The sequence below is a fragment of the Triticum dicoccoides genome, chromosome 6A (assembly GCF_002162155.2).
Source record: "Triticum dicoccoides isolate Atlit2015 ecotype Zavitan chromosome 6A, WEW_v2.0, whole genome shotgun sequence".
NCBI classification, from domain to species: Eukaryota; Viridiplantae; Streptophyta; class Magnoliopsida; order Poales; family Poaceae; genus Triticum; species Triticum dicoccoides.
Genome location: NC_041390.1, coordinates 84505797 through 84517537, shown reverse-complemented (window position 1 = coordinate 84517537; position 11741 = coordinate 84505797). Strand labels below are relative to the sequence as shown.

Genomic DNA, 11741 nt, shown 5'->3' with positions numbered 1-11741 from the left:
GAGTCACAAACAACACCGATGCTGGTATTTGGAGACGGGATGAAGAGAAGCCGTTACCTTTCACGAACCGCCGCCGCGTTCGTTCACGAGTCACGAACAAGGCCGACACTGCTACTTGGGGACGGGGTCAAGAGAAGCCGCCGCTGCTCACGAACCACCGCCGCTGCCTTCGCTCACAACTCACGAGCAACGCCGCCACCGTCGCCTTCGCTCATGAGTCACGAACGCCGCCACCACCGCTGCCCTCAATCACGAATTGGTGGGGAACTTGTGACGAGTTTGCTAGGTTAGGTTGTATGGGTTGCTATATGGGCTTTATGTGTTGCTTCTGTGAGATAGTGGGGGTGAGTTGGGCCAATGTGGTGATGTGACAGGCCGTTGTGTGGTACACGCAAAAACGCTACAACGTTATTTCGTTTAGCGCCGAAATAGTGCGCTATAGAGCAAATAGCGCCGTAGTGAGCCAATTAGCTAAAACGCAACGTGGCCTTTGCTGATACGTTACAACGACGCGTCAAAATAGCGCGCTATTTTTTTCGTTGATCCGAACAACCCATGTTGCCACATTGGGAAGGATAAGGAGGAGGGAAAATGGGTTGCCACATTGGGAAGGATAAGGAGGAGGGAAAGGGAGTGGCAAGCATGAGTGACACCACCTGCACCTAGGACAGAGTTCATGGACTCAGTGGATACATTGATATGCCTTTCTTTATCTCTTATGTGCTTGTGCTGTCTATGTGCTACTCCACTTGTGTGCTTTTGGTTGGATTAAGAGGTGTGGATGCCTGCCTTTAGGCTCTGTTGGTGTGGTTGGTTTTTAGGTGGGGTGGCTTCCTTTGCTTGCCATCACACATTTTTTATGTGGATGTTTCAAACAAGTTCCAAGGACTCATTCTTGTTTTTAGCTCATGCCTGCCAACCAATTATTGGTGTCACTCAGTGGGCGATTGTACATAAAGGCTATGTGATTAATTGGCCCCATGGCTTTCCAAAAAAAACACCTATGTTTTTATTTTATTTTATATTAAACCAAAAGTATAAAAGCCTGTGTTGTGCTTGGATGAGCTGACACCACAGGGTTTTAGTTCAATTGTTTGGTTTGGAATGCAATCCAAGTGCATCTTTATCATGGTGGTTACTTCGTTAAGTTGTTATATACGGATGGTGAGGGAAATATGGTTGTCAATTCTTGGGAGATAAGCCATCCACATTGCCTCTTCATTGCTGTCCAGAGCTAGTACAAAATTTAAGAAGACGATGATGGGGACCGACGACAACGATGATGCCGACATAGCTGGCAGCTTGACACCGATAACAACCACTGAAAAACAAAAACCATAACTGCAACATGGATTCAAGCAGACGGTTGTCTGGCACTAGATCCATGATCCGAAATGACTGCTCCCAAGTGCAGGTGTCTACAGGCAATTGGTCCCAAGTTTTCAGTAAATCGACTCAGATTGGCAGATGTCTACAGGCTCCCCCAAAGCCTACTGCTAGTATGGCTATGGCTACTGTGATGGTCTATGGTGCATAGGTAGTTACCAATGTGTTCCATCTAAGTCTAGAGACCATAATGCATAAACTGGAAGAGAAAGACTGATCTGGACTCACCACATTTGCAGGTTTGATAGCTATGCCCTCAGTCACATTCCTGGGTATAAATGGTCCAGTGCATCACCATCCCAATCACAATGGTACCGGAAGATCAAAGCTACGCTAACAAGAATTCAACGATGCGGCTGCGACGTCCGCATCCACCGAAATTAGAAGAAGAAAACGATCGAAAAAGGTTCCTACATGGATGAACACTGACGGCAGGCATCAAATACCCCTCTAAGCTGCCAGGCTGTTGATGCTGTCATGGCCGGGCCATCTTCCGCAAAGAAAAAGAAAAAACACCTATGAGGATGACACGCAGAGGTGAACAAGTGCAAGGAGAAGCACCAGGAGGTAGTTGCTTCGGACCCGCCGCGGCTTCCACGAGTAGGCCGAGTCGACCTCGATCATGATCCCGAACCTGCATGTCCCGGTGCTGGGGTCCTGGCCGGTGGTCGTCGCGTAGCCCGAGAAGCCGCAGGCCACGTCGTCTTGGTCGTTCTTCTGGTAGAAACTGTTGTAGGCGTACGAGATGTTGCTCCGGGTGTCCAGCATCCCGCAGGAAGTCCTGTAGCCAAGGCTGGTGCAGTCTGCCCTGGCGCACGCGTAGCTCACCGTGTCTGGAAGCTTTGGGTCGTCGAGGCTGACAGTGGGCTTCAGCACACACCATTTCTTGTCAAGGTACTTGACGCCGCTTGCTCTTTTAATCTGTGAATTCGGTACACCGAAGTTCAGCTGATACTTTGGGATGCCGTCGTATGTGTAGATCCCCCAGTGGCGCTCGAAGTTCCCTGGCTGTATGCTCTTATCATCCTCATCGATCAGACTGAATAAGTAAGCGTCGATCGGTCCAGGCCTCATCGGGGTCCCTTGCCCAGTGGCGATATGCGTCATGAAGCCTTGGTTGAAGCGCTGGGCGAGCTGAGCATTTGCGTTCATGTCACCGTCAGTTGGCCAGCCTATCTCCCCGATAACGATCGGCAGGTTCCCATATCCATTCTTCTTCAGAGCCCAGATCAGCGTGTCGTGGTTTGCGTCAAACATGTTTGTGTATGTTGCAGAGCCATCAACAACGGGCTGTGAGCGCCCGTCAAAGAAGGCATACTCAGCAGGGAAGTTTGGATCAATGTAGAGGCTGATGAAAGGGTAGATGTTGACAGTAAAAACACCACCAGTGTCGCTCAGAAATTTTACAATTTCGAGTATCCGGTCATGAATATCTGTGCGAAAATCCCCGTCAGAAGGCTTGCCCGTTGCTGTATCATAGACATCAGCATTTTGAGGAACAGTTACTTTGATTTGATTGCCCAAACCAGCCTTCACAAGTGCACTTTGTATGTTCTTGAGGGCAGGAAAGGTAGTTAGCAGAAAGCTTCCATTGTATGTCGACAGGAAAGGCTCGTTACCAACCGCAACATACCTAGTAAAATAACAGAGCAAATCAAGATGCGACAATGATATATGCAAATGGTGGATCAACATCAAGAAGGCATTGCTGGAAGAATGAGATCGAATATGGGACATGAGAACATGGAGCCTAAACTGATCTTGCTGAACATGCATTTTGCTTACAACATATTGTGGAAGCAGTAAAGACCATTTCATTTCATCATCTGCTTATCAGTAGTTCAGATGAAGTGTTATCACATAGTCTAGCTTACTAGATCACCAAGCAGGTAGCAGACATTGGAGTTGCAACTTAAAAAGAATGCTGCATGAAATTTATCAGGGACAGTGCATGTACTAGCATAGAGCTGTTTCATCAAAATAAATGCTACCAGTACAGTGTTATAAGATGGAGGGATGGAGCTAGAAAGCAAAACAGATACTAGGTTAAATTACAAGGTTGTATTTACAAACCAAAGTCAATGGTTTGCCTCGTGCCAAAAGTAGTTCAGACAAGCTAGAGACATGAAAATTGCGGAAGGAAGTATATCAAAAGCTGGAAATGTGCATATTCTCCCAAACCATTGCAAAACCACCAATGAAATAGTTCACGGATTTTCCAGGTTGAATAGTAATCTGAGTTCAAGAAATTGATTGTTATTATGGCTTAGGAATTTAACATAGTTTAATAAAAAATTGTGCAAAACAGCCATAAATTGAACATGTCATAGAAAGAACAGAAAGATGTTAAACGTTTGCAAAATGCTTGGTAGTGCAAATAGGTTTTGAGAATGTGCTAAAAAGGTTGAAGCCTTCAAGTTTCAGTTTAAAAAATCTTTGAAATTATGACACATAAGAGAAATGCATGTCCACCAGGACCACACGGTCCAGCAGGTAGTGAAATGAGTATAAACATAGTCATTGCAAGACAGAGTAGGTATGAGGTAAATTCTATACAGGAGGTATAACTCAAGGGAGAGGGAAGAGGGCAACTATTATATCACCCTCAAAGAATCAACAGAAATAAAGAGGACTGGACAAAAAAGGATGCATTTCCTCCACGGTGCAAGGCCCCCCCTTCTTCCAGCTAGGAGCTTCGAAGGGAAGCAAATGAATGCTACTGCTCAACTTGATCGTTCAGTTACGTTTGGAAATGGTACGCACAACTCATAAGTGGTTGGCTGTGAACATCTCATTTAAAACATGAACCTCGTAACGCACGCTGTGAGCATTGTTCCAAATAAATGTAAACGGTTAACGAATGGTCACCCCACATGTTAGAACCGTGGATGGTCCTTTACACTGTGTTGTGCATGGTTTCACAACTTGCTGTTTACACAAATATACTCCTATTTATACATTAACAAATAAGCATCTAAATGTAATACATTGTTCCTATGCACATAATGGATCAAGGGAACTCCCAGGAACTGTCATTTGTAGCAGCACAAAGAAGAAGAGTTGACTGGTTTCTGCTTGCTAAATAATTTGTAGCTTTTACCTTGTAAAAAGGCCCACAGGCCAGCTTTCAATAAAGGCTAAAAATGCTTTTTACTAGATGTTCCTGGTACAGTTTTTGTGAGAGACAGGTACTTTTAATACAAAATGGCCTACAACCATATAAAGGCCTTTTATACAATAGACAGACTTGTAGATGGCCTAACCTTCAAATTCAACTAGATACGTGCATTCATAGTTAAAAAAGCACGCCTAAGCGAGTGCTTAAGTGTGCCTAGGCTCTAGGCGATAGCAAAACGCCTAGTGCATAACTGTGCTTAATCTGCGCATATCAAAAAAGCGCAAGGCGGTGACAAAACACACAATTAACGCCTAGCGCTTTTTTGAACTATGCGTGCATTGCAACAGGGTATAAAGTATCTAGTACTTTAGCCCGCGATTTGCCTGCCCATATTATGTGATTGTGTAAAAAAAGTTTTTATTTAGTTAGCACTTACTGGATTACCAAAAAGACATAATTTTGTTTGGTATGTGAATAAGAGGTGGGGCGGGTGAAGCGGTTTTCAGGAAAAACCAGTTGAAAAAACTAGAGATGGGAGCAAAAGTTCCAAATGGGAAGAGGATGGGAGAACGTACGTAAGGTTGGATGAAGGAGGAGCGGACGACAGAACCTTGCGTCTTTTTTAAATAGGAGAGAAGATTTAACCTAACGAATAGGCATGCCTTGTAAAAGGGGACTTTACAATGTCAAGAAGAGCCTTGAATTCAGAAAAGTGATGATGAGAATCCAGTAGTGCCAACCGGCTGGAACCGTGGACATGGTGAACTTCTTGCTGCCGTGTAATTTATACAAACAGTATGAATTGATGAGCAAAGTAAAATCTTCAAACCGATACCACCATCAATCATGTGTGATGCTCAATGAAAACACAAAGTGCCCTGCTTGGTAACTTTTCTGTTCCCAAGGAATTCATGTAACCGATGCAACCAAGCAGGGGGCAAACCAGAAGCACCATGGAAAGTGCCAAGAAGGGGGTCTCCGATGGAGACAGATTGAAGGTAATGCGGAAATTTCACATTTCCCTGCTAATTCTAGATTTGTCACTGTCCATCCATATGAAGCGAGCGCAAATGAAGCAGGTCTCCAAGTCGAGCATTGAGCCAAACAAGAGCTACACTTGTTGGCCACCAGCCGAGACAGACAGATCGAAGGTACCGCGAAAAATGTCGCCTTTGTCCCTCACTAACTCTAGACTCATGACAGTTCATCTTCCGAACTACAGTAGAATCAAATGAGACCACACTCCAGCTAGCATAGATAGCATCAAGTACAAATCAATCAATTAATCAAGCATGGCAACAAATGAGAGTCAACAAAGTACAGTAATTAATAGGATACCTGACGTTGCAGCCTTTGTTGAGGTAGTTAGAGACGTTCTTCTCGACCCACTTGTCGGCTGCCTTCATGCTGCTGGCCATGATGGCGAGCAGCTCGTTGGGGATGCCGACCATGACCTCCAGGCCGCTCTTCCTGAGGGCGCTCATGGTGCCGTCCTCGGCGTCGAACAGCTTCACCTTCTGGAAGCCGTTGTCCTTGAGCATCTTGACCACCGTGTCCGGCGGCAGCGGGTGGCTCGCCTGCGTGCCCCAGTTGGCCCCTATCGCGCCCACCCCCGCCGCCGACCAGGAGACCACCATCACCGCCGCCACGAAGAGCGCCGCCGCTCCTCCACGGCCGGACCGAGCCCGAGAACCCATGGACAGACAGCAGATGACCCCAACAGCAGCAGCTCCAGATGAAATCTTGGGCTCCTCGCTTGCTCCGAGCTCAGATCTTGGATGAACCAATCCGGCGAGCCAATACAAGAGGGGATCTAGTCGGGAACCTCCAAGAACACACTGAAATCGAAGCTCGGAGCTGAAACCCTCACCGGAAAGAGAGGGGAGCCGCAGGCACCAGAGGCCCCAAGAACTCGAGAAGAACGCTCTCAAATCCCCGAGCTACCAGAGCTCCACCCACGAGCTGGAGCTGGAATCTTTTGGGGTGACAATAAATGAAGCCCTGGCGAACCCCACCTACGCTCGACCGCGATGGGAGATTCCCAGTGATGGCGAGCCAAGTGCGGGCATTGACGGCGAGGTGCGAGTAGGCGAGGGCGGCAGAGGGCAATAATGGGGCTTTGCCAAAGCTGGCAGCGGCAGCGAGCAGAGCAGAGGGACGGATCAAAGCAAAACGGAAAAGATTAGCCTTTCCAAGTAATGCGAGAGGGGGAAAGGAAGATTGTGATTTGGGTGTGGGGTTGGAGAAGAGACGGGGTGCTGCTTGATCTCATCTAGCAAAGCGGCGGCATGATCGGTCGCCTCTGGAAACCTCAAAAGTTGCTGATGGATGGACGGGCTATGGCTCTATCGATATGAGATACGGCGGCAGTCACGCCTCACACGCTTGGAGGTTGGAGGTTGGAGCTTGGGCTGGGAGCGCAAGCAAAGGGAATCGGAGCAGCATGGTTTGTTAGGCGCTTTCACTGTCATGATGGTGGTTTCTTGGTTACTTACTGTAAACATGGTAGAAAGATTCCTATCACCTGCATGCAAAAAATTGCAAATCGAGGACAGTTTTGCACTGTTTGGGCAGAGGCCTGAGGGAGGAAAAGATTTGGGGGAAAGGCTACAGATATTCCCCACTACGCCACTAACCTCTAGTACTACTACTAGCATTTGCATCGGTGGCAGCATGGTCACTGCACTGCGCTGCACTGGGATGCTGCACCGCGTTGCTGCTCTGCTGCCGCTGCTGCTGGTGTTCAGTTTTTAATTGCTTTCCTGAGCTTTTGTTCGCTTTTGCTCGTTTGTTTGCTGCGGCTCTGGCTCGCAGCGAGAGGTGAGGCGATTAAACTAGTTAATCAGGGCATCTTGGTGGTTGTACTGGCCAGAATCTGGGGTTTGGACGGAGGGAGATATTGGTTTTAAGCAGGAGAACAGGCAAAGCAAAGCGAAGCAAAGCAAATGAGGAGAGCGTGGTGAGTCGACGGTGACTGTGTATGCGTATAACGGGATGCTTTTGAGGTGTCAGGCGAGCGGCGTGGAGCCCATGCGCTATTTTTCGGGTGCGGTGCTGACCGAGGATTGACCATCAAAGTTGCGGCCGTGCAGCTGGGTGCCGGGTCCCAGGACCAAGTGACAAAAGTGTGGTGACAAAGGAAGAGCGTGTGTGCGTGTGCGTGCACTCCTTCTAAGGCCTTTTTTGTTCATAGGATAGGATTATCATAAGAATAGAAATTTTATAGGAAATGAGATGACATGTATCTCAAATCCTATGAGTAGGAATAGGAAACGAGATGTCATTTGGTTGACATCAAAAGAATTTTTTCATTGAGTCTAGGCTCATTTTTATTTTCCTATGAAATGTGAAGGATAGGAACTAATCCTATGTAGAAATAGGAATCTATTCCTATGTGCCAGAGGGCTCTAAAGAAAAAAATCTATAAAAATCCTATCCTCTAATTTTTTTTATAAAATTCCTCCAAACCAAAGGAGGCCTAAGTATTTTTTAGTTGTCTTTTCTTTTTCCTGTTATAAAAGTTAGAGCGTGTACACTGGAAACGTATCTTCTAACCTGGTTTCTTTGTCTCCTTTTCGTAACCTCCGTGTGGTATGAGAGCGTAGCGTACAAAATATATGAAAAGTTTTGGAAAATAGTTGGTACTCACTCCGATCCAGAATAATGATAGCAGGGAGTAGTAATTTTCTATTGACATAGTTGATATCATTTATCATAATTGTTTTTTTGCAAATGATTTATCATAACTGTTCCTGTGTGTGAAAGAATCGTTCTGCTCGCGAGCTTATATGCACCCTCGTAAACAGTAAAACCAAAAAAAAATAGTGAAAGAAATCTAAAATTCTGAATATTTTTCAGGAACAAAACGACGACGAATTCTGAACATGGGTGCAAATTTCATGGAGAAACAACATTCCAAAATGCTTCCATAAGAAACAAAATTAATGATCCAAGCGACAGACTTTTTGGAGTATCATTTTGTCTTTTTACGAAAGCATTTTTGGATTGTTGTTTCTTCATGAAAATTTGCATGCATATTAAAAATTCGCTAATGCTTGTCCCCTAATTTTGTAGATTTTTCTGATTTTGTTTACTGTTTTTTGGATTTAACTGTTCACAAGGGCACATATGAGCTCGTGAGCAGGAACTTTATGTCCCTGTGTGTGTTGTTTGATTTGTAGGATTGCAATGCATAAGAATTTATCCTTGACATTGATTTGTACTAGATTTTATAGAAAAGAAATTCAACTACTCCAACTTCATGTGAAGAATCCTTTTTTTCATGTGCACAATCAAATGCATGTGAAATTTTGTAGTATTGAAGATAACATGTCAATCTTTTCTTACGATAAAAATGTTGTCTATTCATCATGCCACGGTAGTATAAAGAACACAGAAATAATAAAAATTATATCCATGTCCGTAGACCACCTAGGCGACGACTGCAAACATTGGAGCGAGCCGAAGGCGCGCCGTCATCATCACCCCTCCCTCACATCAGCCGAGCCAAACTTGTTGTAGTAATTAGTCAGAAAGTCATCGTGCTAGCCCACACATGACCAGCTACACTAGAACAACAGTCGTCACCGATGAAGATAAGTATAGATCGCCCTGTTCAAGAATTCATCTGATTAACCAGTTAACTTGCCGATTAATCCCTACTCATAGGGTCACCGAGTAGCCGATAAACTGATAAATTGTCCGATTAATTGATTAAATGGCCAATTAACTTGTCGATTAGCCTATTAATTCCCTACTCGCCAGCCAACCGAGCAGTTACCAGTTAACGATTTCCTCAACAATGATAGATCGATAGGATCCAATTTCTAGACACACGAAGTCACGAATGAAGACGAACAAAGACTCGATCCAGCGGATCCACCAAAGACCAGCACCGACCGAATCTCATGAGATCCACAGAGACACACCTCCACACGCCCTCAGACGATGTTAGATGCATCACCGAAACGGAGCCAGACGGAGAGAACCTTATTTCATCCTCAGGGAGCCATCACCACCCTCCTCCTAAAAATACCTAAAAACAGAGCAAGATCCCTCCCGCTGGCAAGGGCTGGGATCAACAACGCCTCCATGGCCCTACGGTGACCGAAGAAGAGACGGACCGCCAGTAGGAGGAGAAACCCTACGTTCTTTCTTGGAGAGGAGGTAGTGATTGCGTCAAGCGGAACGTTGTATGAATCAAAACTAATTGACACACATCACTAGTACAGGAACCCTCACAGAATTTATTTTTTATTAACGACGTGTGCTGAAGAGCGCAGGCGAGAACTAACTTCGGACAAATACCAGCAGCGCTCATGGCAGATGGAAGCGTCGCTGGTAATAGGAAACTAGCAACGTTCGAGTTGATCGAACGCAGCTAGTAAGATGCACCATGCATGCATACCAGCCAGAAACTTCTAGCAGCGTGTACGTGAAAGGAACGTCGCTAGTAACGCAACCTGGTAGCGTGTGGTCGAAATGTGAAGGCTGCTAGTTGTATTATGTGTAAATATATGTGTCATTTAATTAAATTTAAAGAACATTTACAGTAAGTTGTTGTGTTTGAATTTAGCAATTAATTTAATAAAGAACACACGTACACGAAAAAATAGGAAAAGAAAACTCCCAGAACACTGTAATTCAAATCCTAAAATCTTAAGAAGAGACCAGCAACGTTTATTTTTTGGCAACACTACAAGCATTTTTAAATTATATTCCCTTTCGAATACCAGAGCAACCCGAAATAAATTCGCGATTAGATAGATAAATATGAAATGGTGCATACTACATCTATACAAACCTGCTGCCGGACACATCTGCCCCCTTTGAAACAATTAGGTATTTTTCAATTATTATGTTCATCAACACTTAAGTGCACATTAAACAGTTTTGTTGATACAAACTGTAAGACAAAAGACCAACGGTTTTGCTTAAAATCTTAAAATGCACAAACATTAGCAGATGTGTGTCTCCGGTGGGCACACACGACTAGAACTCAATGTAGCAGCGTGTGCTTCTCACTAAACATTGCTAAGGTAATTATTATATTAAGTTACCTTCAAATTGACGGAAATATGCCCTAGAGGCAGTAATAAAGTTGTTATTTTATATTTCCTTATTCATGATAAAGATTTATTATTCATGCTAGAATTGTATTAATCGGAAACCTAAATACATGTGTGAATACATAAACAAACACCGTGTCCCTAGTAATCCTCTACTAGACTAGCTCGTTGATCAAAGATGGTTAAGGTTTCCTAACCATGGACATGTGTTGTTATTTGATAACGGGATCACATCATTAGGAGAATGATGTGATGTACAAGACTCATCCATTAGCTTAGCATAATGACCATTCAGTTTTATTGCTATTGTTTTCTTCATGTCAAATACATATTCCTTCGACTATGAGATTATGCAACTCCCAGATACCGGAGGAATGCCTTGTGTGCTATCAAACGTCACAATGTAACTGGGTGATTATAAAGATCTCCACAGGTATCTCCGAAGGTGTTTGTTGAGTTGGCATAGATCGAGATTATGATTTGTCACTCAGAGTATCGGAGAGGTATCTCTGGGCCCTCTCGGTAATACACATCATAAGCTTGCAAGCAAACGACTAAGGAGTTAGTCACGAGGTGATGTATTACGTAATGAGTAAAGAGACTTGCTAGTAACGAGATTGAACTAGGTATGAAGATACCTACGATCGAATCTCGGGCAAGTAACATACCGATGGACAAAGGGAATTACGTATGTTGTCATAACTGTTCGACCGATAAAGATATTCGTAAAATATGTAGGAGCCGATATGTGCATCCAGGTTCCGCTATTGGTTATTGACCGGAGAGGTGTCTCGGTCATGTCTACATAGTTCTCGAACCCGTAGGTCCACACGCTTAATGTTCAATGACGATATAGTATTATATGAGTTATGTGGTTTGGTGACCGAGTGTTGTTGTTTAGAGTCCCGGATGAGATCACGGACATGAAGAGGGGTCTTGAAATGGTCGATAGGTAAAGATTGATATATAGGACGATGGTATTCGAACACCGAAAGTGTTTTGGGGGTTCCAGGTACTTATCGGGTCACCGGAAGGGGTTCCAGACACCCCTGGCAAATATATGGGGCTGGTGCGCCCCCCGTATGGGCCGGCCTAAGGAGGCGAAGGAAAGGGGAGAAGGGAAAGGTAAGTGTGGATTAGGATTCCCACTTCCTTCCCTCCCCCCTCTT

The 11741-nt window shown here is 44.7% G+C and overlaps 1 protein-coding gene across 1 annotated transcript; it reads right to left on the bottom strand.

Annotated features, from left to right (window-relative positions):
- Positions 1 to 1605: 1605 nt before the first annotated feature.
- Positions 1606 to 7054, bottom strand: LOC119315161 (glucan endo-1,3-beta-glucosidase 6-like). The gene is made up of 2 exons (XM_037589829.1): positions 5843 to 7054; positions 1606 to 3019 (listed from the first exon to the last, which is right to left on the bottom strand). Exons 1-2 carry the CDS (start codon positions 6199 to 6201, stop codon positions 1903 to 1905), a joined length of 1476 nt encoding a protein of 491 aa, XP_037445726.1. The 5' UTR covers positions 6202 to 7054; the 3' UTR covers positions 1606 to 1902.
- Between the last annotated feature and the right edge of the window lie 4687 nt (positions 7055 to 11741).